Raw genomic sequence first — 26,384 nt, forward strand, 5'->3', positions numbered from 1 at the left:
TGTGTGTGTGTGTGTGTGTGGGGGGGGGGGGGGGGGGGGGGGGGTAATATGTGCAATTACAGACAGAACCATTCTAAAAAGTGGCATACCCATCAAATGCCCATCAAACAATTTAGGGCTTCTTAAAAAACATTTACAATTATTATTTACCACTCTAAGGCAGTGGTCACCAACCTTTTTGAGCCCAAGATTAGTCAAAAAAACAAAGCACAATCTCCCCAAGTCTGTGATGAGGTGGCGACTTGTCTAGGGTGTACCCCGCCTTCCGCCCGATTGTAGCTGAGATAGGAACCAACGCCCAGCGCGACCCAAAGGACATAAGCGGTAGGAAATGGATGGATTGATATATATATATATATATATATATATATATATATATATATATATATATATATATATATACATATATATATATATATGTATGTATGTGTATATATGTATATGTGTGTAAATATAGCTCGGTTAGTAGAGTGGCCGTGCCAGCAACTTGAGGGTTGCAGGTTCGATTCCCACTACTGCCAATCTAGTCACTGCCGTTGTGTCCTTGGGTAAGACACTTTACCCACCTGCTCCCAGTGCCACCCACACTGCTTTAAATATAACTTAGATATTGGGTTTCACTATGTAAAGTGCTTTGAGTCACTAGAGAAAAAGCGTTATATAAATATAATTCACTTCACTTCACATATATATATATATATGTATGTATGTATGTATGTATGCATGTTTATATGTATGTATGTATATATATATATATATATGTCTGTATGTATATATGTATGTGTGTTTATATGTATATATATATATATATATATATATATATATGTCTATGTATATATGTATGTGTGTTTATATGTATATATATATGTATATATGTATATATATATATATATGTATATATATATATATATATATATATATATATATATATATACATATGTGTATATATATATGTGTATGGATTTATATATATACAGTCGTGGTCAAAAGTTTACATACACTTGTAAAGAACATCATGTCATGGCTGTCTTGAATTTCCAATCATTTCTACAACTGTTTTTTTTTTGTGATGTAGTGATTGGAGCACATAGTTGTTGGTCACAAAAAACATTCATGAAGTTTGCTTCTTTTATGAATTTATTATGGCTCTACTAAAAATGTGACCAGGTCAAAAGTATACATACAGCAATGTTAATATTTGATTGTCCCTTGGCAAGTTTCACTGCAATAAGGCGCTTTTGGTAGCCATCCACACGCTTCTGCTTGAATTTCTGACCACTCCTCTTGATAAAATTGGTGCAGCTCAGCTAAATGTGTTGCTTTTCCGAAATGGACTTGTTTCTTCAGCATTGTCCACACGTTTAAGTCAGGACTTTGCCAAGGCCTTTCGAAAACCTTCATTCTTGCTGATTTAGCCATTCCTTTACCACTTTTGATGTGTGTTTGGGGTCATTGTCCTGTTGGAACACCCAACTGCGCCCAAGACCCAACCTCTGGGCTGATGATTTTAGCTTGTCCTGAAGAATTTGGAGGTAATCCTCCTTTTTCATCGTCCCATTTACTCTCTGTAAAGGACCAGTTCCATTGACAGCATAACAGAACCACCACCATGCTTGGCAGTAGGTGGGGTGTTCATGGCATTAAACGCCTCACCTTTTCTCGTCCAAACATATTGATGGGTATTGTGGCAAAAAAGTTCCATTTTTGTTTCATCTGACACCACAAGGACAAAGATAAGACCTTCTGGACCCTCTGGTCACTCCCGTCCTTGCACGCTACACCGCTGCATTAAAGATGACGGGGAGAAGACACTGTCCAAGTGGAGGCATGTAAATAAGCGCCCTATGGATATTTTTTTCTTATTAATCAATGAAAATGTTGAACTGACTTGATGGCAAAGTCAATATAATCCTACATTTGCACCTCAGATATGATGTCACGCTCTCTCCTCGTGAAACGTTTTGAAGACATCAGCGCTTTTGCTACTTCTGTTTCCTCGACTTTGGCGTGATGGCGGTTAAGATTGAAGACCCTCGACAGTTACTGATGACAGGGAATCACTAAACAGCATGCAGCACAGCACCGCCTGCTGTGTGATGTGACTTACAGCCGGGGAGAGGGATAACCTCTGGCAGCTGCGTGGAGTCTGGCAACCTGCGCTCATCGCTTAAATCACCGCCATGCTGACTCGCACAGGACACATTCCATCAAACAACCTCTGCGCTTTATGAGATGGGGCAGCATTTTTTGTTGTTGTTTTTTCGGGGGGGGGGGGCACTCATTTTTCAAATATAACTAGACAAAATTACAGCTTTAGCGGATATGCACACGATTAATATCCCAGATGACTTGTATAATTATTGCAAATGGCCCCAGATCCACAGGTGTCTCCCACAGGCTTCTGAGGGTAATAAGAGCACAGAGAGCCTAGGTCAGGGGTCGGCAACCCAAAATGTTGAAAGACCCATATTGAACCAAAAATACAAAAAACAAATCTGTCAGGAGCCGCCAAAAAAATATATACCTTAGTGTTACAATGTCTATATTAGTTATTTTAGCCTACTATCAAAATGACTTTAAAAGTCTCATATTAGTGCTATAATGAAGACAACACATGATGTAAGTGTCTATATTAGTTATTTTAGCCTACTATCAAAATAACTTTAAAAGTCTGATGTAAGTGTTACAATGAAGGCAACCCATGATTTAAATATGTATAATAGCTATTTTAGCCTACTATCAAAATGACTTTAAATGTCTTATATAAGTGTTATAATGAAGACAACACATGATGAAAGTGTCTGTATTAGCTGGATTAGCCTACTATCAAAATGACTTTTGAAAAGTATTATATAAGTGTTATAATGAAGGCAACACATGATGTAAGTGTCTATTTAAGCTATATTAGCCTACGATCAAAATTATTTTAAAAGTCTTATATAAGTGTTATAATGAAGGCAACACATGATTTAAATGTGTATTATAGCTATTTTAGCTTACTATTAAAATGACTTTAAATGTCATGGTTATTTGGTGTCGAACCCCAAGATGCAGAGACGGAGGCAGGCATAGAAAGTGAAAACATGATTTGATTAAAACTAAAGAAGAACAAACAAGAAGCACGCACGTGGGCGGAATAACAAACTAAGGGAGCTAGCACTGGAAGCTAGAAAACAAAAAGGAACTTTAGCATGGAAGCTGGTGGATAGCAAACAGAAAAACTGGAAATAACTAATGCTAACAGAAACAGCTGACCGCTACGACGACCAGGACAAAATGTAGCACGACAGGTAGTAGCTGTAACAAAACGACACGACAGGTAGGACGACAAGAGTGACATGTGGCAACGACAATACAAATGACAATACAATGATCCAGCAACTGACACAAGACAAAGCAGGTACAAATAGGTGCGGGTTGATTGGCAACTGGTGTGGCCCGGTGCCAATCAGCCGCAGCTGAGGAGGAACACAGCACTCGGGGAACAAGACAGGAAGCTGACAAAATAAGAGCACTAGACAGGAACTAAGGACAGGAAATACTAAACACAGAGGAAACACAAAAATGCAGAGGAAAAAACTAAAACATAGACAAACTGTCAGGGGAAAGCCTGACATTAAATGTCTTATAATGAAAGCAACACACGACCTAAGTGTCTATATTAGCTATAATAGCCTACTATCAAAATGACTCTAAACATATTTAATAAGTGTTATAATGAAGAAAACACACAATGTAAGTGTCTATATTAGCTGGATTAGCCTACTATCAAAAATACTTTAAAAGTCTTATATAAGTGTTATAATGAAGGCAACGCATGATTTAAATGTGTAAAATAGCTATTTTAACCTACTATTAAAATGACTTTAAATGTCTTATAATGAAGGCAACACATGACCTAAGTGTCTATATTAGCTATATTAGCCTACTATCAAAATTACTTTAAACATCTTTAATAAGTGTTATAATGAAGGCAACATGTGATTTAAATTTCTATATTAGCTATTTCAGCCTACTATCAAAATTACTTTAAACGCCTATATAAGTGTTATAATGAAGGTAACACATGATGTAAGTGTCTATATTAGCTAGATTAGCCTACTATTAAAATGACTTTAAATGTCTTATAACGAAGGCAACACATGACCTAAGTGTCTATATTAGCTATATTAGCCTGCTATCAAAATGACTTTGAATATTTTTAATAAGTGTTATAATGAAGGCAACACATGATGTAAGTGTCTATATTAGCTAGATTAGCCTACTATCAAAATGACTTTAAACATCTTTAATAAGTATTATAATGAAGGCAACACATGATTAAAATGTCTATATTCGCTATTTTGACTTACTATCAAAATTACTTTTAAAAAGTAGTATATAAGTGTTATAATGAAGGCAACACATGATTTAAATGTCTATATTAGCTATTTCAGCCTACTATCAAAAATACTTTAAAATTTGTATACAAGTGTTATAATGAAGGCAACACATGATCTAAGTGTTTATTTTAGCCTACTATCAAAATGACTTTAAATGTCTTATATACGTGTTATAATGAAGGCAACACATAATTTAAATGTCTTTATTAGCTATAGTAGCCTACTATCAAAATTACTTTTAAAGTCTTATATAAGTGTTATGAAAATAACACATGATTTAAATGTCTATATTAGCTATTTTAGCCTACTATCAAAATGACTTTAAAAAAGTCTTATATAAGTGTTATAATGAATACAAGACATGATTTAAATGTCTATATTAGCTGTTTTAGCTAATATAACTTTCTCAGTCTTTCTTACCACTTGTGCAGCTTTTTGAAACATGTTGCAGGCATCCAATTCCAAATTAGCTAATAGTTGCAAAAAATATCAAAGTTTTCAGTGTGAACATTTGCAGTCTATTCAATTGAATATAAGTTTAAAAGGATTTGCGAATCATTGTATTCTGTTTTTATTTACCATTTACACAACGCGACAACTTCCTTGGTTTGGGGTTTTGTACTTTCTGGTAAAAATTTTTTCATTTTATGTACAATTAGATTTCTGTCAGAACTTGTAAGAGGAACCACTGAGAGGTGCCAATGTAAAAAGCCTCATAAGTGTAATACAATGTGCAGCATAATCAGAAACAAGACTTTAAAAAAATTGCCCTAACCTATAGAACCTGCACTGTAGGCTAAGATATTACATCTGGTTTATAATTCATAAATTGGGACTAATTATTGACTCTATTTTTTGTTACATTGCCATTGGAATATAAATATGAGGGATTAAAATACATTCAACTAAATACAACACTCACTAATTAAAATAGATATATTTAATGCATTTCGGGGTGAGTTTTGTTTTTAACCTGTGGTAGCAAAACCCCACCACAGCCGTGCTTTACATTATCTCTCCTCCGAGTGAAAACGAAGTGTGTAAATGAACAGACTGGGGCTATTTATCTTTGGCAAAGAATGACACGGCAAACTGGCAGCTTTGACCGCAGTTCCTGCAGGGTAAAATGACTCATTTCTGTCAGGCTTATCACTGCTAATTTCTTTTTTGGAGATACTTGATGACAGGATGATGTTTTGTTTAAGTACTCTGTGGGTTTACTCAGGCAAAGTAATCACCAGTCAGGAGAATAAACATAGAATACACACCCCTTGGTTTGATGGTGTGTGTGAAATGGTTGGTAGAGCCGTGGTCGAAAGTGTACATCGTCGGCTATCACTCGAAAGGGGTATGATTGTCCTGTTGGTGGGATTGCCTTCAGGAGGATGATTGTGCATGGAATCTTTTGCAGTGGGGAGACTGGTGCACAGACAGCAACCACATTGTCCTTGGCAAAGAGAAGGCCAGGGTCCAATGGCATGGAGACCAAGACAATCTTTGCTGCAGCCATCCTCCGCCGTTGTGGAATTTCGATGTAACCATCATCTGCCCACTCCGCCGTTGAGGTCTTTTATAAGACTTCAACGGCCTGAAAATGTACATACACTTGTAAAGAACATCATGTCATGGCTGTTTTGAGTTTCCAATCATTTCTACAACTTTATATTTTTGTGTGATTGGTGCACATACTTGTTGGTCATAAAAAACATTCATGAAGTTTGGTTCTATTATGAATTTATTATGGCTCTACTGAAAATGTGACCACATCTGCTGGTGTTCCGGGGATTAAAGGCCTGACCACAGAACTTTCCTCCAGAAGGTCATGTCGTTGTCCATGTGATGTCAGATGAAACAAAAATTGAGCTGTTTGGCCATAATACCCAGCAATATGTTTGGAGGAGAAAAGGTGAGGCCTTTAATCCCAGGAACACCACTCCTACCGTCAAGCATGGTGGTGGTAGTATTATGCCATGGGCCTTTTTTGCTACCAATGGAACTGGTGCTTTACAGAGACTAAATGGGACAATGAAAAAGGAGGTTTACCTCCAAATTCTTTAGGACAAGCTAAAATCATCAGCCCGGATATTTGGGTGTTCCAACAGGACATACCTCAAAAGTAGTAAAGGAATGGCTAAATCAGGCTAGAATGGAAGTTTTAGAATGGCTTTCCCACAGTTCTGACTTAAACGTGTGGGCAATACTAAAGAAACAAGTCCATGTAGGAAAACCAACACATTTACTGTAGCTGAACTGCACCAATTTTGTCAAGAGGAGTGGTCAAAAATTCAAGCGGAAGCTTATGGATGGCTACCAAAAGCGCCTTATTGCAGTGAAACTTGCCAAGGGACATGTAAGCAAATATTAACATTGCTGTATGTATACTTTTAATTGGTCACATTTTCAGTAGAGCCATAATAAATTCATAAAAGAACCAAACTTCTTTAATGTTTTTTTGTGACCAACAAAGATGTGCTCCAATCACTACATCACAAAAAAACAAGAGTTGTAGAAATTACTGGAAACTCAAGGTAGCCATAATAATAACAAAAATAATAATAATAATCTATTTTATTTGTAAAAAGCACTTTACATTGACCAAACAACCACAAAGAGCTACAGTGTATTAAAAATAATAATAATAAAAAATAAATAAGTAAATAATTAAAAAGATAATAAAAAATAAATAAATATAAACACTAAAACTAGCACGCATATATCTGAAAAAAAAAAAAAAAAAAGGCTTTCCAGAAGGGTTTTTACGCCTTTTTAAAATCATCCACAGTCTGTGATGCCCTCGGGTGGTCAGGGAGAGCGTTCCACAGACTGGGAGCGGCAGAGCAGAAAGCCCGGTTTCCCATTGTTCGTAGCTTTGTCCTGGGAGGTTGTCTGGAGCGGAGGTGTCATGTGGAAAAGTTTTGGGGGTGAGCAGTACTTTGATGTAAACGTGAGCATTTCCATTGGGGCGCTGGTGGGTTAATAGAGGGACATTGTATTCAAACCTGAGTGGAACACGAAGCTAGTGAAGGGATTTCAAAACTGCTGTGATGTGCTCGTATTTCCGCGATGACACCATGTTCTTCACAAGTCTATGTAAACGTTGACCACGACTGTATAATCCTTTTGCAAATAGCTGAAGGATCGTGTAATCGTCGTTGTGCTAGTGATTAAAAGAAATGACGGCAAGTGTGCTTTGTTTACATTGTGAGACAACGTTTTTTCTTCGCTTGGCCATCGCTTCATTACGCTTCGCTGTGATAAATCCATGCGTACTTTGCTGGCTCTGCTTGGCCAGGCTCCAGGTTATCACAGTTCCCCCCCCATTTCCCTCCTGCTTATTACTAATGCAATAGCTGGCTTATGGGCAATGTTTCAGGCCAGATGAATGGTCATTGGATGCATCCATAGAAACAGATCCCTCCCTGCTCTGCTGGCTGAATGGCACACGCTGCATTTCTTTTATGAACTGCAGCATGAATCTTACCAGGACAAAGAGCTTTGACATATTTTTCCTCATCTACTTGCACTTATGGAAGGTCACAATGAGATTAACCGTCTCCTGATGCCTTTCTGCTTTTATCCGTGTCTGATCGAATCCATCTCTTTGTCATGTTCCGTCTGGTTCGTCAGAATCGAATGTGCGCGTGCAGGATGTTTTACACGTGTGTGTCATGTGGTGTTCTATACCGACGTTATCTTTGATCAAGCACTGAGGTTGTAAACGCAACTATCCATTTCCTGCTACAGAAGAGGCCCAGACGTGGACACAAAGGCTGGCGAGTGTGCTCCGTAATGGGGGTGATGTGACAATGAAAAAGGTTATTCAATATCTTGTGGGAGACATTGAATGGAATTCACTCAAGAATATATTCGTAAATGTGGGATTCCTGCCTAACGGTTCAGAACCAGAAATATTTAAATAATCTCCGGGTTGGGGAGGAGACCCTGCCCCAAGTGGAGGAGTTCAAGTACCTAGGAGTCTTGTTCACGAGTGAGGGAAGAGTGGATCGCGAGATCGACATGCGGATCGGTGCGGCGTCTTCAGTAATGCGGACGTTGTATCGATCCGTTGTGGTGAAGAAGGAGCTGAGCCGGAAGGCAAAGCTCTCAATTTACCGGTCGATCTACGTTCCCATCCTCACCTATGGTCAGGAGCTTTGGGTCATGACCGAAAGGATAAGATCACGGGTACAAGCGGCCGAAATGAGTTTCCTCCGCCGGGTGGCGGGGCTCTCCCTTAGATAGGGTGAGAAGCTCTGCCATCCGGGAGGAACTCAACGTAAAGCCGCTGCTCCTTCACATCGAGAGGAGCCAGATGAGGTGGTTCGGGCATCTGGTCAGGATGCCACCCGAACGCCTCCCTAGGGAGGTGTTTAGGGCACGTCCAGCTGGTAGGAGGCCACGGGGAAGACCCAGGACACGTTGGGAAGACTATGTCTCCCGGCTGGCCTGGGAACGCCTCGGGATCCCCCGGGAAGAGCTAGACGAAGTGGCTGGAGAGAGGGAAGTCTGGGCTTCCCTGCTTAGGTTGCTGCCCCCGCGACCCGACCTCGGATAAGCGGAAGATGATGGATGGATGGATGGATACTTAAATAATCCCCCGAAACCCTACTGAAACCCACTACTACCGACCACGCAGTCTGATAGTCTATATATCAGGGGTCGGGAACCTTTTTGGCTGAGAGAGCCATGAAAGCCAAATATTTCAAAATGTATTTCTGTGAGAGCCATATAATATTTTTTAACACTGAATACAACTAAATGCGTGCATTTTTAATTAAGACCAACATTTTTAGAGTATAATAAGTCTCTTATTCTTTTTAATAACAGTGTTATTCTAAAGTTAACCAATAATAAATATAATACTTCTTACCATTAATGCGACATCTTGAACAGGTGTAATAGAAAACGGATGGTTGGATTAAAATGCATGAGAATGTTTTATAATTTAAATGTTATTTTTAACACTGTGATGACAAGCGACATTATTAATTACGTATCGTGTTAAGGTAGAGTGGCTGTGCCAGCAATCTGAGGGTTACTGGTTCGATCCCCACCTTCAACCATCCTAGTCACGTCCGTTGTGTCCTTGGGCAAGACATTTCACCGCTATACTAGTACAACCCATTTACCATTCAAGCAATGTCGGCTAAGATTTATCTGAGAGCCAGATGCAGTCATCAAAAGAGCCACATCTGGCTCTAGAGCCAAAGTTTCCCTACCCCTGCTATATATCAATGATGAAATCTTGACATTGCAACACATGCCAATATAACCGGTTTAGTTTATTAAATTACAATTTTAAATTTCCCGCGGAGTTTCTTGCTGAAAACATCGCGGAATGATGACGTGTGTTTGTGACGTTATTGGTTGGACGGGACATTTTAGCTCAGCACCACTTCCGGCTAAAAGTGGTCTCTTTTCATGGCATAATTACTCAGTATTTTGGACGTCTGTGTTGCGGAATCTTTTGCAATTTGTTCAATTAATAATGGAGACGTCAAAGAAGAATGCTGTTGGTGGAAAGCGGTGTATTGCAGCTGTCTTTAGCACCGAGACACAGCCAGTATTTCTTTTACACAGAGCAGTCAAGCGAACATGTTCCTCTACGTCAACCAGCATGTTTTTGGATGGGAAAATTGTGATATTTATCTTACCGGAGACATCAGTGGATTATGCGTGCGTCTTCCTGCAGTAGCTGTGAGCTTGGCTCCTCGGCTTCTCTCTGAGACACTGGCGTGTTCACCGCAGCCATCTGACTTTGAGGTATGTCTTAACAATCTCACTAAAACACTATTAAAACAATAAGCAGATAAGGGATCTTCCAGAATTATCCTAGTAAATGAGTCTAATTACATCTGAAACGCTCACATTGCCGCCGCCCGGAGCCGTCGCTTTTTATTTATTTATTTTTTTTTTTCTAGTCCTTCACTATCAATATCCTCATCCACAAATCTTTCATCCTCGCTCAAATTAATGGGGAACACATCGCTTTCTCGGTCCGAATTGCTCTTACTGATGGTGGCTAACATTATAAACAATGTTCAGATGTGAGGAACCCTACAACCCGTGACGTCACGCGCACATCGCCTGCTACTTCCGGTAAAGGCAAGACCTTTTTATTAGCGACCAAAAGTTGTGAACTTCATCGTCGATGTTTTCTACTAAATCCTTTCAGCAAAAATATGGCAATATCGCGAAATGATCAAGTATGACTCATAGAATAGACCTGCTATCCCCGTTTAAATAAGAAAATCTCATTTCAGTAGGCTTTTAAGATCCCATTCAAGAACAGACAAACATTACAGGGAGACAGAACAGGATTGCGCCCCTTTCAAAAAAAGGTGAGAAACAGTGAAATGCTGTGTACAAATTTTCAGTCCAAGCCTGGGCCCCTGGACAGGGGGTCCAGACTGAGGCCAAGGGGAAAAAACCTGATAGCCATAACACACATAAGCATGTGTGTAAGGGGGAAAGAACACAAAGGACATTAGAGACATTAAAAAGAGCAGAGCTGATGCAATCATCCACTTCTACACACAGCCACAAAAGTAACAAACATATAGACTGTGGTGGTCTCTGCGGTGTACCACGTCATCGTCTCCTGGGGTGTGAGGTGGGGGCGCACATCCAGAGACAGGAGCAGACCCAATAAAGCAAACCACGGCCGTCTTCTAACTCTCAATCAATCAATCAATCAATGTTTACTTATACAGCCCTAAATCACAAGTGTTTTAAAGGGCTGCACAAGCCACAACGACATCCTGGGTTCAGATCCCACATCAGGGCAAGGAAAAACTCAACCCAATGGGACAATGAGAAACTTTGGAGGGGACGCAGATGTGGGGACCCCCTCCTGGGCGACCGGTGCAATGGACGTCGAGTGGATCTAGCATAATATTGTAAGAGTCCAGTCCTTAGTGGATCTAACATAATAGTGAGAGGCCAGTCCATAGTGGATCTAACATAATGGTGGGAGTTGAGTCCATAGTGGCTCTAACATAATAGTGTGAGAGTCCAGTCCATAGTGGATCTAACATAATAGTAAGAGTTCAGTCTATATTGGCTCTAACATAATAGTGTGAGAGACCATTCCATAGTGGATCTAACATGATAGTGACAGTCCAGTCCATAGTGGATCTAACATAATAGTGAGAGGCCAGTCCTTAGTGGATCTAACATAATAGAGACAGTCCAGTCCATAGTGGATCTAACATAATAGTGTGAAAGTCCAGTCCATAGTGGATCTAACATAATAGTAAGAGTCCAGTCCATAGTGGCTCTAACATAATAGTGTGAGAGTCCAGTCCATAGTGGATCTAACATAATAGTGTGAGAGTCCAGTCCATAGTGGATCTAACATAATAGTGTGAGAGTTCGGTCCATAGTGGATCTAACATAATAGTGTGAGAGTCCAGTACATAGTGGATCTAACAAAATAGTGTGAGATTCCAGTCCATAGTGGATCTAAGATAATAGTGTGATAGTCCAGTCCATAGAGGATCTAACATAATCGTGTGAGAGTCCAGTCTATAGTGGATATAACATAATAGTGTGAGAGTCCAATCCATAGTGGATCTAACATAATAGTGTGAGAGTCCAGTCCATAGTGGATCTAACATAATAGTGTGAGAGTTCAGTCCATAGTGGATCTAACATAATATTGAGAGCGCAGTCCATAGTGGATCTAACATAATAGTGTTAGATTCCAGTCCATAGTGGATCTAAGATAATAGTGTGACAGTCTAGTCCATAGTGGATCTAACATAACAGTGTGACAGTTCAGTCTATAGTGGATCTAACATAATAGTGAGAGTCCAGTCCATAGTGGACCCAACACAATAGTCAGTGTGATAGTCGAGTCCATAGTGGGGCCAGCAGGAGACCATCCCGAATGGAAACGGGTCAGCAGACGTCCAAAACTGATGCACAGACGAGTGGTCCACCCTGGTCCCGACTTTGGACAGCCAGCGCTTCATCCGTGGCCATCAAACCTGTGCCTTCCCCACCCCCCACCCCCCTCCATGAAGGAGTCGGGTGGAGAGCAGAAAAGAAACGGCAGATCAACTGGTCTAAAAGGGGAGTCTATTTAAAGGCTAGAGTATACAAATGAGTTTTAAGATGGGACTTAAATGCTTCTACTGAGGCTGCATCTCTAACTTTTACTAGAAGGGCATTCCAGAGTACTGGAGCCCCAATAGAAAACGTTCTATAGCCCAGAGAATCTCGGCCCGTGTCCAGTCCGCATGGATGAGCGAGAATACACCCAAGGAGGCCGAGGTGTCCAAAGGAGACTTCGACTGGGACTCGCTTTGTTTCACCTCCATTGATCATCTTGCCTTCCTAAAGTTTTCAAAGCCTCAATAGTTGTCATCTTTGATCTCTTTCTCAAAGGCTGGCGGGTGGCATTGCCGTGACGTTTCTGGTCGACAATAATATTAATAATGTTAATATATACTTTATTTTGTCATTTTCTGTCTCTGCTTTCAGTCAAACCGGACCCCCCAGAGCGAGTGACGGCGACCCCCATTCGTTACAACGCCCGGAGGTTGGAGGTCTCCTGGCAAAGTCCTGCCACCTGGCCGGACATCGACAACTTCCCTCTGAAATACTTCCTGCGATACCGGCCTCTCATCAAGGAGCAGTGGCAGCATGTAAGTACCACCACCTCAAAGAAGGGCTGCACCCACACCAAGGTACCTGACACTTGCTCAGTGTCAAATAAATGATCAGATCCAACCCGATCAGTTCTACACTTCCATTGGATGGTATTCCTCCCTAATGGAAGCTTGAATGTACAAACCCCGTTTCCATATGAGTTGGGAAATTAAGATAGATGTAAATATAAACGGAATACAATAATTAGCAAATCATTTTCAAGCCATATTCAGGTGAATATGCTACAAAGACAACATATTTGATGGCAAATAATCATTAGCTTTAGAATTTGATGCCAGCAACACGTGACAAAGAAGTTGGGAAAGGTGGCAATAAATACTGATAAAGTTAAGGAATGCTCATCAAACACTTATATGGAACAATTGGGAACAGGTGTGTGCCATAATTGACTATAAAAGCAGCTTCCATGAAATGCTAAGTAATTCACAAACAAGAATGGGGCGAGGGTCACCAATTTGTAAGCAAATTGTCGAACAGATTCAGAACAACATTTCTCAATGAGCTATTACAAGGAATTTAGGAATTTTACCATCTACGGTCCGTAAAATCATCAAAAAGTTCAGAGAATCTGGAGAAATCACTGCACGTAAGCGATGATATTACAGACTTTTGATCCCTCAGGCAGTACTGACTCAAAAACTGTGTGTAAAGGATATCACCACATGGGCTCAGGAACACTTCATAAAACCACCGTCAGTAACTACAGTTTGGTCGCTACATCTGTAAGTGCAAGTTAAAACTCTACTATGCAAAGCCAAACCAATTTATAAACAATATCCTGAAACGCCGCCGGCTTGGCTGGGCTCGGGCTTATCTAAGATGGACTGATGCAAAGTGGAAAGGTGTTCTGTGGTCTGACGAGTCCACATTTCAAATTATATTTGGAAACAGAGGACGTGGTGTCCACCAGAACAAAGAGGAAAATAACCATTCGGATTGTTATAGGCGCAAAGTTGAAAAGCCAGCATCTGTGATGGTATGGGGGTGTATTAGTGACCCAAGGCATGGGTAACTTACACATCTGTGAAGGCACCATTAATGCTGAAAGGTACATACAGGTTTTGGAGCAACATATGTTGTCATCCAAGCAACGTTATCATCGACGCCCCTGCTTATTTCAGCAAGACAAGTGTTACAACAGCGTGGCTTCGTTAAAAAAAAGAGTGTGGGTACTTTCCTGGACCGCCTCCAGTCCAGACCTGTCTCCCATCGAAAATGTGTGGCGCATTATGAAGCGACTGCTGAACGACTGAAGCTCTGCATAAAACAAAAATGGGAAAGAATTCCACTTTCAAAGCTTCAACAATTAGTTTCCTCAGTTCCCAAACGTTTATTGAGTGTTGTTAAAAAAAAAAGGTGATGTAACACAGTGGTGAACATGTCCTTTCCCAACTACTTTGGCACTTGTTGGAGCCATGAAATTCTAATTTAATTATTATTTTGCAGAAAAAAAAAGTGTATAAGTTTGAACATAAAATATCTTGTCTTTGTAGTGCATTCAATTGAATATGGGTTGAAAAGTATTTGCAAATCATTGTATTCCGTTTCTATTTACATCTAACACGATTTCCCAACTCATATGGAAACGGGGTTTGTATGTTGCTATCCGTCTCTTTTTTTTGGGAGGGTGGACTTTCTTCCCCGAGGCGTTCATATAGTAGAAGCATGTGTGACCACCAAAGGATGAAAGTTCTGCTTACCCGGGTTTAATGTTGCAGCATTATTATCATGCGTGTCATTGGTTTGCATCGCTGTTATTTCAAGCACTTGGGTTGCAGTCGCTCTCACGTACACACTCCTACCAAGAAAAGGGGAAAACATTTTCTTTTACTCTCTTTCCTGCACACTTTTGGTCCCGCTGTTGTTACATTTCAACACGTTTGTTTACCGCCTCTGACCTCACAGCAGCAAGACAGTATTTCCACTTGACGTATTTTTCGGACTATAAGGCGTGCTTAAAATCCTTTTATTTTCTCAAAAATCAACAATGCGCCTTATAACCCGGTGCGCCTAATGTACAGAATAATTTTGGTTGTGCTTACCAACCACAAAGCAATTTAATTTGAATACCCACTCTCGCTCAAGCCATTAATTAAACTAATGTATTTTTGGATTATAAGACACACTTAAAATCCTTTAATTTTCTCAAAAATTGAATATTTTTGGTTGTGCATACCGACCACAAAGCTATTTCATTTGGTATGTGATGAAATGACAAGTATGACCAGTAGATGGCAGTCACACATAAGAGATATGTGTAGACTGCAGTATGACTCATGTAAACAACACCAACATTTTATATGTTCCATTGAAAATATAGAACATTACACACGGCACTCAAAAATCTATCAACATTTGTTAAGTAGGACTTTGGTAAGCTATGAAGCCACACCGCTTGATGGATTGCACTGTGCTTCAACATAGGAGTATTATTATGGTGTGTTTATAAGGTCAGCCATATTATCTGGTGTTTTGTTTCGCAATATTAAGCAAAAGTAACTTTTTGTACCATCTGGTAACTGCTGATCTGTATTTGGGATCGGCAGAAGTCCTGAAAATTTGCGCGCGTCAGCCTTTGTAGTCCGTGAAGACACCATAGTCAATAAGCTTTTTATTTTCCTGAAAATGTGCGCGCCTCAGCCTTTGTAGTCCGTGTCTACACCATAGTCAATAAGCTTTGTATTTTCCTGAGAATTTGCGTGCCTCAGCCTTTGTAGTCCGTGTCGACACCATAGTCAATAAGCTTTGTATTTTCCTGAAAATTTGCGCGCCTCAGCCTTTGTAGTCCGTGTCGACACCATAGTCAATAAGCTTTTTATTTATCTTTATCTTCCTCCAGCCATCCATACATTTTCTACCGCTTATTCCCTTTGGTGTCGCGGTGCCTATCACAGCTACAATTGGGCGGAAGGCGGCGTACACCCAGGACAAGTTGCCACCTCATCGCAGTCTATCTTCTTTTTACGGGAAATTCATCCTCCACTGTTGCCATTTTTAATATAAAGTAGTGTAAAGTTCTTACTTATATCTGTCAGTAAACTCGCCATGAAAGCACTAAAACATACCGGTGTAGTGAGTTTACATTATTCACCCAAGGAACTTTAGTTATTAGAGAGTTCCGGTCGGTTTTTTTTTCACGGGACACATTTCGGGCGTTGTTGTTGCACTAGTGAACCACTGATGAGGAGATGCTGCTCCAGTTATTAATTGAAGTAAAGTGTGAATGTCATTAAAACAGTTAGCGCCATCTTTTGACACTTCTTCCACTCCCGTCCTTGCACGCTACACCGCTACAACAAAGATGACACGGAGAAGACGCTATCAAAGTGGAGGCACGTAAATAAGACCGCCCACAAAACGCGCATCCTGAAGCGACTTGAAGATAGTCTGTAAAACATCATCTATGTAACATTTTGAGCAAAGAACCACCATTACATGTTGTGTAGACCACAAGGAAGTCTTTTACATTGAGAAAAAAATAAATAATATTATGACTCCTTTAATGCGCCTTATAATCCGGTGCGCCTTTTGTAGGAAAAAAGACCTGAATAGGCCTGCTCATCGGCAGTGCGCCCTATGGTCCGGAAGGTAGGGTCTTTCCAAGAAAGCTCATCGCTGGTTCCAGAATCTTGTTCTTGTACATTTTGACTGCAACACGGTATTTGCTTCAAGGATGTGTTGCAGTTCAAACGACTGTCTGTCTTTTGTTGGAGGATTTTCTTGTCCAAGTGAGTTAATTGCTGCGCTGGATCGATAAGTTGCTATCATCCAACTAGGATATCTGTTGATAAAGGTCATTGCCATTGATTATTTATACATGCATTGACAGAAGCGATACATGTTCCCTTTATAATCTAATGAAGGGGAAATGGTGCTTGTTGTTTTCAGTGGTGTAAAAAACAGCGTCATACAGAGAAGCCTTTTTAAATGGGAACTGCTCTTTTTTGGGAATTTTGTTCACAATTATTATGAGAGATAAGAACACGCATGTCTTTTTTGGGGAGGGTGGGGGGTCATTTTCAAGATGATAAACGACTTCAAAACCTTCCATCAATGTTTTATATACACACTGCAAGTATATACAGTATACAATGTAGTAACAGACAAATTCATGACAATATGTAATATGTACAATATACACACTGCAAGTGTGTCTATATATATATATATATATATATATATATATATATCCACGATTCGATTCAACATCGATTCCTGGGGTCGCGATTCGATCATAAATCTTTTTTTTTTTAATTCAACGCGATTCTCTATTCAAAAACGATATTTTTCCGATTGAAAACGATTCTGTATTCATTCAATACATAGATTTCAGCAAGATCTACCCCAGTCTGCTGACATGCTAGCAGAGTAGTAAATTTTTTCCAAATGAGATGTGATGCAAGTGTAAGCCACTGTGACACTATTGTTCTTTTATTTTTATTTTTATAAATGTCTAATGAGGGATTTTTAATCACTGCTATGCTGAAATTATAACTAATATTGATACTGTTGTTGATAATATTAATTTTTGTGTCACTACATTTGGTTTGTTCTATGTCGTGTTTGTGTCTCCTCTATTCCTCTGTTTATTGCAGTTCTGAGTGTTGCTGGGTCAGGTTTGGTTTTGGAATTGGATTGCATTGTTAAATAAATAAATGATAAATGGGTTGCACTTGTATAGCGCTTTTCTACCTTCAAGGTACTCAAAGCGCTTTGACACTACTTCCACATTTACCCATTCACACACACATTCACACACTGATGGAGGGAGCTGCCATGCAAGGCGCTAACCAGCACCCATCAGGAGCAAGGGTGAAGTGTCTTGCTCAGGACACAACGCACGTGACGAGGTTGGTACTAGGTGGGGATTGAACCAGGGACCCTCGGGTTGCGCACGGCCACTCTCCCGCTGCGCCACGCCGTTATGGTTATGGTATTGCTGTGTATTGTTTTGTTGGATTGATAAAAAAAAATTGATTTAAAAAATCAACAACAAAAAATCGTTTTTTTAAAAACATGAGAATCGACTCTGAATCGCACAACATGAGAATCGCGATTCAAATTCGTATCAATTTTTTCCCACACCCCTAATATATCCATCCATCCATCCATTTTCTACCGCTTATTCCCTTTTGGGGTTGCGGGGGGCGCTGGCGCCTATCCCAGCTACAATCGGGCGGAAGGCGGTGTACACCCTGGACAAGTCGCCACCTCATCGCTGGGCCAACACAGGTAGACATATATATATATATATATATATATATATATATATATATATATGTATATATATACCAAACCATATACACGTGTATATGGTATGGTCCCTGGTTCAATCCCCACCTAGTACCAACCTCGTCTTGTCCGTTGTGTCCTGAGCAAGACACTTCACCCTTGCTCCTGATGGGTGCTGGTTAGCGCCTTGCATGGCAGCTCCCTCCATCTGTGTGTGAATGAGTGAATGTGGAAATAGTGTCAAAGCGCTTTGAGTACCTTGAAAGTAGAAAAGCGCTATACAAGATGTTTATTGGGATAAGGTAAACATCCGTTCAGTATTTTAACATAAATGTGTTTGATTGTGAGGCATTAAAAGCCACAAAATGCAAGGGGGTCCATCAGACCCACAAATGCTGGCTGAGTCACAACAATATGAACATTACACAAGGGTTAAGAAGTGTAAAGGGGAAACTGTAGTTTAGGTTTTTATTAGCAAACTAAACAGTCGTTTAGTTGTTTAGTAGCAAAAAAAACAACATTTGGGGTTGTAGTATAATAGTATATTCACTTATTAAAGGTGTGTTTTATTTGTACTGGTAAGTCGGAATTTTTGTTTCCGAATATATAAATTCAACTGTAACTGGATGGATGGATGGATAGTACTTTATTTATTCCGTCAGGAGAGTTCCTTCAGGAAAATTACAATTTTCAGCACATCTGTGAAGTGAAGTGAATTATATTTATATAGCGCTTTTTCTCTAATGACTCAAAGCGCTTTACATAGTGAATCCCAATATCTAAGTTACATTCAAACCAGTGTGGGTGGCACTGGGACCAGGTGGGTAAAGTGTCTTGCCCAAGGACACAACGGCAGTGACTAGGATGGTGGATGCGGGAATCGAACCTGCAACCCTCAAGTTGCTGGCACGGCCGCTCTACCAACCGAGCTAAACCGCCCAAACTGTAAAGATGTTGTACGTGTAATATTCTCGTAATGATTATTTTTCAACAATAATTCACGTTAGAATGTAAACACTGTTCTCTCCTATAATAAAAATCTTAAAAAGCCAGGTTTCTTATCTGGTTTTTGTGTAAGTTGTGTTGTTTTGTAAACCCAATCCTGCATCCCTGTCCTACAACCAGCCCAAATTTTACTGATGTTAAATGCAGTTTTCCCTTTTCACCTCTAACTTCCATTCCCCTTGCAGCCGTTATGAATGAACAAACCCGAAAAAATCAGATGTTGTGGTCGAGAGTCATGATTCAAGCTGACACGCGCACTCGACCGCCAGTCAGTCCTTAAGAGAAGTGAAGCGTAACTTCCAAAATTCCAAAACCTTTGTCAATGTTTGGATTGGTCCGGAGTACATGATTAGAAAATTACATAAATACAGTCAATGACAGCTTGTCCTCTTTTGTGGCCATCTTGGACAAAAGGCAGAGGTTTTACTTTCCAGAGCAGTTAGAAGTGGAAAATACTGAGCCTGTCTGGACTTTTATTAGGTGTTGCTTTTATTCTTAGTCCTGTGGAAAGTCTGCTTAGGAGATAGATTATTAAATCTTTACATGTTTTATTGGTAGATGAAATGAAATGATAACAACCAATTGTACTGTTTGTGCAAGGTTAATAAGAATGCATTAATTATATACAGTCGCGGTTGAAAGTTTACATACACTTGTAAAGGATATCATGTCATGGCTGTCTTGAGTTTCCAATCATTTCTACAACTCTTATTTTGTTGTGTTAGAGCAGGGGTCGGGAACCTTTTTGGCTGAGAGAGCCAAAAATCCAAATATTTTAAAACATATTTCCGAAAGAGCCATATAATATTGTTTTTAACACTGAACACAACTAAACACGTGCATTTTTAAGTAAGACCAACATTTCTAGAGTATAATAGGTCTCTTATTCTTTGTAATAACATTGTTATTCTAAAGCTAACTGTGGAGAGGGCGTGGCCTGCAGGCCTGTAGCGAACTGGGATGTGCCAGGACCGGCTTCAAAATCAGCGACAGGTGCGTAGATGGCCCACCTGGGCCTTGTTATCTGATCACCTGTCGCTCTGTTATAAGCAGCAGCCAGGAGGAGAGACGGGGTTGGGGCTGGAAATACTATTGCTGGAAAGCAACTGAGAGACTTATTGAAGAATAAAACAATATTGTAACCCTGAAACAGGCTCTCATGTCGGCGCTTGGTGGTCTGAAGAACCCCCAGGAGGGCAAGCCCCACACTAACCAAGAATAAATAAATAACTTCTTACCATTAACGCGACTTCTTGAACAGGTGCGGTAGGAAACGGATGGATTAAAAATGCATGGGAATGTTTTATGTTTTTCATTATTTTTAACACTGTGATTACAAGTGGAATTATTCATTACTTATCGTTTTAAGCAACGTCAGCTCAGATTTATCCGAGAGCCAGATGCAGTCATCAAAAGAGCCACATCTGGCTCTAGAACCATAGGTTCTCTACCCCTGTGATAGAGTGATTGGAGCACATACTTGTTGCTCACACAAAATATTCATGAAGTTTGCTTCTTTTAAGAATTTATTATGGCTCTACTGAAAATGTGACAAGGTCAAAAGTATACATACAGCAATGTTAATATTTGCTTACATGTCCCTTGGCAAGTTTCACTGCAATAAGGCGCTTTTGTTATCATCCACAAGCTTCTGGCAAGCTTCTGCTTGAATTTTTCACCACTCCTTTTGATAAAATTGGTGCAGTTCAGCTAAATTTGTTGGTCCGGAGGTTGGGTCTTGGGCGCAGTTGGGGGGGGGGGGGGGGGGGGGGGGGGGGGCACATTTCCAAATACAGTATTTACACACTCTTATCACATTGTAATTTTGTATATATAGCATAAACATGCTTGGAATAAGGTTTGAAAGATAGTTTGAAGACAAAACAACTCTTTTTATTTGTTATAGAGTGATTGAAGCACATACTTTGTTGGTCACAAAAAACCTTCATGATGCTTGGTTTTATTATGAATATATTATGGCTCTACTGAAAATGTGAGCAAATGTGCTGGGTCAAAAGTATACATACAGCAATGTTAATATTTGTTTACATGTCCCTTGGCAAGTTTCACTGCAATAAGGGGATTTTGGTAGCCATCCACGAGCTTCTGGCAAGCTTCTGCTTGAATTTTTGACCACTTCTCTTGACAAAATTGGTGCAATCCAGCTAAATTTACTTGTTTTCTGACATGGACTTGTTTCTTCAGCATTGTCCACACGTTTCAAGTCAGGACTTTGGGAATACCATTCTAAAACCGTTATTCTAGCCTGATTTAGCCATTCCTTTACCACTTTTGAGGTGTGTTTGGGGTCATTGTCCTGTTGGAACACCCAACTGCGCTCAAAACCTGTCACAGTTCGTTGATGACGAACCCCATTATGCAGAGATAGAAGCAGGCATGGAGTGAGCAAACATGATTGTAATATAAATACTAAGACAAAACCAAACAAAGGGGTTCAAACCAAAAGTGCGCACGTGGGCGGATAAAAAACAAAAGGCCTTTAGCATAGAAGCTAACAAGAAATAAAAAGGAACTCTAGTATGGAAGCTAGAGGATAACAAACAGAAAAACTGGAAATAGCTATGGCTAACAAAAACAGCTTACCGCTACGACGACCAGGACAAGATGTAGCACGACAGGTAATAGCTGAAATGATGCCAGACACGACAGGTAGCAAAGACACAAGAGTGACATGAGGCAACAACAATACAAATGACAATACAATGATCCAGCAACTGACACAAGACAAAGGAGGTACAAATAGGAGCCGGCTGATTGGCAACAGGTGTGGCCAGGTGCCAGTCAGCCGCAGCCGAAGGGGAACACAGCACTCAGGGAACGAGACAAAATAAGAGCACTTGACAGGAACTAAGGACAGGAGATACTAAACAGAGGAAACAGACAAATGCAGAGGAAAAAACTAAAACATAGACAAACTGTCAGGGGAAAGGCTGACAAGACCCAACCTCCGGGCTGATGAGTTTAGCTTGTCCTGAAGAAATTGGAGGTAATCCTCCTTTTTCATTGTCTCATTTACTCTCTGTAAAGCACCAGTTACATTGGCAGCAAATCAGTCCCAGAGCATAATACTACCACCACCATGCTTGACGGTAGGTGTGGTGTGCTTGGGAAAAAAGGCCTCACCTTTTCTCCTCCAAACATATTGCTGGGTATTGCGGCTGTCACGCCAAATTTCTTCTCCCTACAACCTCCAACCCCATTTACTTCCGGGGTCATGATTAATACAGACGTTTTGTTAACGCTATATTATAAAAATATAACGCTATTTTATAAAAATATAACGCTATATTATAAAAATACAGACGTTTTGTTAATGCTATATTATTAAAAAAAATTAAAAAAACTATTTACAAACACGAGCTATGGGATGACATAAGAGGAAACGTGACCCCGGAAGTAAATGCGTCATTCCATAGCTTGTGTTTGTAAATTGTTTTTTCCTTTTTTTGTATAATATAGCGTTAACAAAATGTCAGTATTAATCATGACCCCGGAAGTAAATGGGGGGGGCGGTTTTTGTAGGGGGGAAGAAATTTGGCGTGGTATAGCTCGGTTGGTAGAGTGGCCGTGCCAGCAACTTTAGGGTTGCAGGTTCGATTCCCGCTTCTGCCATACTAGTCACTGCCGTCGTGTCCTTGGGCAAGACACTTTACCCACCTGCTCCCAGTGCCACCCACACTGGTTTAAATGTAACTTAGATATTGGGTTTCACTAGGTAAAGCGCTTTGAGTCACTAGAGAAAAGCGCTATATAAATAGAATTCACTTCAAACAGCTCCATTTTTGTTTCATCTGACGTCACATGGACAAAGGTAAGACCTCCTGGAGCAAACCTATGTATTTTTACACTTTACACGTGTATGTAAACTTTTGATCGCGACTGTACATAATGATGGTACTGATGCCAACTGGGACTTTTAGTATTGTATTGTCTTCAAACTATCCTTCAAACGTTATTTCAAGCATGTTTATGCTATATATACAAAATTATAATGTGATAAGAGTGTGTAAATACTGTATTTGGAAATGTGGCCCCCCCAACTGCGCCCAAGACCCAACCTCCGGACCAACAAATTTAGCTGAACTTCACCAATTTTATCAAAAGGAGTGGTGAAAAATTCAAGCAGAAGCTTGCCAGAAGCTTGTGGATGGCTACCAAAAGCGCCTTATTGCAGTGAAACCTGCCAAGGGACATGTAAGCAAATATTAACATTGCTGTATGTATACTTTTGACCTTGTCACATTTTCAGTAGAGCCATAATAAATTCTTAAAAGAAGCAAACTTCATGAATATTTTGTGTGAGCAACAAGTATGTGCTCCAATCACTACATCACATGGGTAGGGAACCCACGGCTCTGGAGCCAGATGTGGCTCTTTTGATGACTGCATCTGGATCTCGGATAAATCTGAGCTGACATTGCTTAAAACGATAAGTAATGAATAATTCCACTTGTAATCACAGTGTTAAAAAATAATGTTAAAAACATAAAACATTCTCATGCATTTTTAATCCATCCGTTTCCTACCGCACCTGTTCAAGAAGTTGCGTTAATGGTAAGAAGTTATTTATTTATTATTGGTTAGTGTGGGGCTTAACCTCCTGGGGGTTCTTCACACCACCAAGCACCGACATGAGAGCCTGTTTCAGGGTTACAATATTGTTTTATTCTTCAATAAGTCTCTCAGTTGCTTTCCAGCAATTGTATTTCCAGCCCCAACCCTGTCTCTCCTTCTGGCTGCTGCTTATAACAGAACGACAGGTGATCAGATAACAAGGCCCAGGTGGGCCATCTACGCACCTGTCGCTGATTTTGAAGCCGGTCCTGGCACATCCCAGTTCGCTACAGGCCCGCAGGCCACGCCCCCTCCACAGTTAGCTTTAGAATAACAATCTTATTACAAAGAATAAGAGACCTATTATACTCTAGAAATGTTGGTCTTACTTAAAAATGCACGTGTTTAGTTGTGTTCAGTGTTAAAAACAATATTATATGGCTCTTTCGGAAATATGTTTTAAAATATTTGGCTTTTTGGCTCTCTCAGCCAAAAAGGTTCCCGACCCCTGCTCTAACACAACAAAATAAGAGTTGTAGAAATGATTAAAAACTCAAGACAGCCATGACATGATGTTCTTTACAAGTGTATGTACACTTTTGACCAGGACTGTAACTTATCACACATGTTATTTGATAGCTGCCTATTCCAGCTCGGGTTCTTGTAAATCAAGCCAATTAAAGCTTTGTCGACACCAATTTCCTCTTGAATGCCAGACAGCTAGGTGAGAATGACTTTCACGTATAACGTTGTCAGAAGTGATAGCGGCGGTGTGATTGAGCTGGAAACCATCCATGGTCAATGCAACAAGGTCCTGGTAGTGTTGAAGAATCCGCCGTAACAAGGTCTATTGTGGGGCGGCATAGCTCGGTTGGTAGAGTGGCCTTGTCAGCAACTTGAGGGTTGCAGGTTCGATTCCCGCTTGTGCCATCCTAGTCACTGCCGTTGTGTCCTTGGGCAAGACACTTTACCCACCTGCTCCCAGTGCCACCCACACTGGTTTAAATGTAACTTAGATGTTGGGTTTCACTATGTAAAGCGCTTTGAGTCACTAGAGAAAAGCGCTATATAAATGTAATTCACTTCACTATTCAAAGGTTTTGGAGCTGATATATCTCAGAAGGGGAAACATTTAAAGGGGAACATTATCACAATTTCTGAAGGGTTAAAACCAATAAAAATCAGTTCCCAGTGACTTATTTTATTTTTCCAAGTTTTTCTCAAAATTTTACCCTTTACGCAATATCCCGAAAAATGGCTTCAAAGTGCCTGATTTTCACGATCGGTATATCCACCCGTCTATTGTCCTGTGACGACACAGCTTGACCACACAGAAACAAACATGGTGGATAGCACAGAAAGGTATAGCGATAGTAGCTCGGATTCAGACTCGGATTTCAGCGGCGTAAGCAATTCAATAGTTTACGCATGTATTGAAACGGATGCTTGGAGTGTGGAGGCAGGTAGCGAAAACGAAATTGAAGAAGAAACTGGAGCTTTTGAGCCATATCGCGACAGACAGCGGCACGGGAGGAAGCGAGGACGAATTTGGCGATCGCCTTCTAACCAACGATTGGTATGTGTTTGTTTGGCATTAAATGTGGGTGGAAGCAAAGGCTGGATGCAAATAAAGCTACAAATGAGGCATAATGATGCAATATGTACATACAGCTAGCCTAAATAGCATGTTAGCATCGATTAACTTGCAGTCATGCCGTGACCAAATATGTCCGATTAGCACACTCCACATAAGTCAATAACATCAACAAAACTCACCTTTCAACGAGACAGAAAAAGAAGTGACATAAATCACGTCTTAGCCAAGATATCCAGGGTGTTTACCTCCCTCGTCTGCGGGAACAGACTACCGTCGTCCCTGAATAGCTCCCGAGCGACTCCGGCAGATTCCGTGGTGGTCTATTTTCCAATATCGCAGATATCTTTGACTTTATCGTTGGAAATACATCTGGTCTGAGTGTCGCAGGATATCCACACATTCTTGCCATCTCTGTCGTAGCATAGCTGTCGTCGATACAGTGTGCGGAAAAGACGAGGGACTTTCGCATCTTTTGACCACTGTTGCAACTTGAATCCGTCTCTGTTCGTGTTGTTACACCCTCCGACATCACACCGACGAGGCATGATGTCTGCAAGGTACGGGAAAACAGTCGAAAAAACGGAAAATAACAGAGCTGATTTGACTTGGTTCGTGTAAAAAGATTGAGAAAATGTCGGATTGCTTCATGTTGTGAAAGGTCATCGCTCCGACAGACTATCAATTGAAAGGCGTTTAAATCGCCAAACCCACTCTGTTTTTCTGCAACATCCATCCATCCATCTTCTTCCGCTTATCCGAGGTCGGGTTGAGGGGGCAACAGCCTAAGCAGGGAAACCCAGACTTCCCTTTCCCCAGCCACTTCGTCTAGCTCTTCCCGGGGGATCCTGAGGCGTTCCCAGGCCAGCCGGGAGACATAGTCTTCCCAACGTGTCCTGGGTCTTCCCCGTGGCCTCCTA

General features: G+C 40.5%; 1 protein-coding gene across 2 annotated transcripts in view; it reads left to right on the forward strand.

Annotated features, from left to right (window-relative positions):
• Nucleotides 1-26,384, forward strand: part of cntfr (ciliary neurotrophic factor receptor) — a 723,314-nt gene that overhangs the window by 602,312 nt on the left and 94,618 nt on the right. For both annotated transcript variants that reach the window (XM_061877005.1, XM_061877006.1), the window contains one exon: nt 12,870-13,033. In XM_061877005.1, coding sequence (XP_061732989.1) covers nt 12,870-13,033 — 164 coding nt within the window. The remainder of the gene's footprint in view (nt 1-12,869; nt 13,034-26,384) is intronic.

The sequence above is a fragment of the Nerophis ophidion genome, linkage group LG17 (assembly GCF_033978795.1).
Source record: "Nerophis ophidion isolate RoL-2023_Sa linkage group LG17, RoL_Noph_v1.0, whole genome shotgun sequence".
Lineage (NCBI taxonomy): Eukaryota > Metazoa > Chordata > Actinopteri > Syngnathiformes > Syngnathidae > Nerophis > Nerophis ophidion.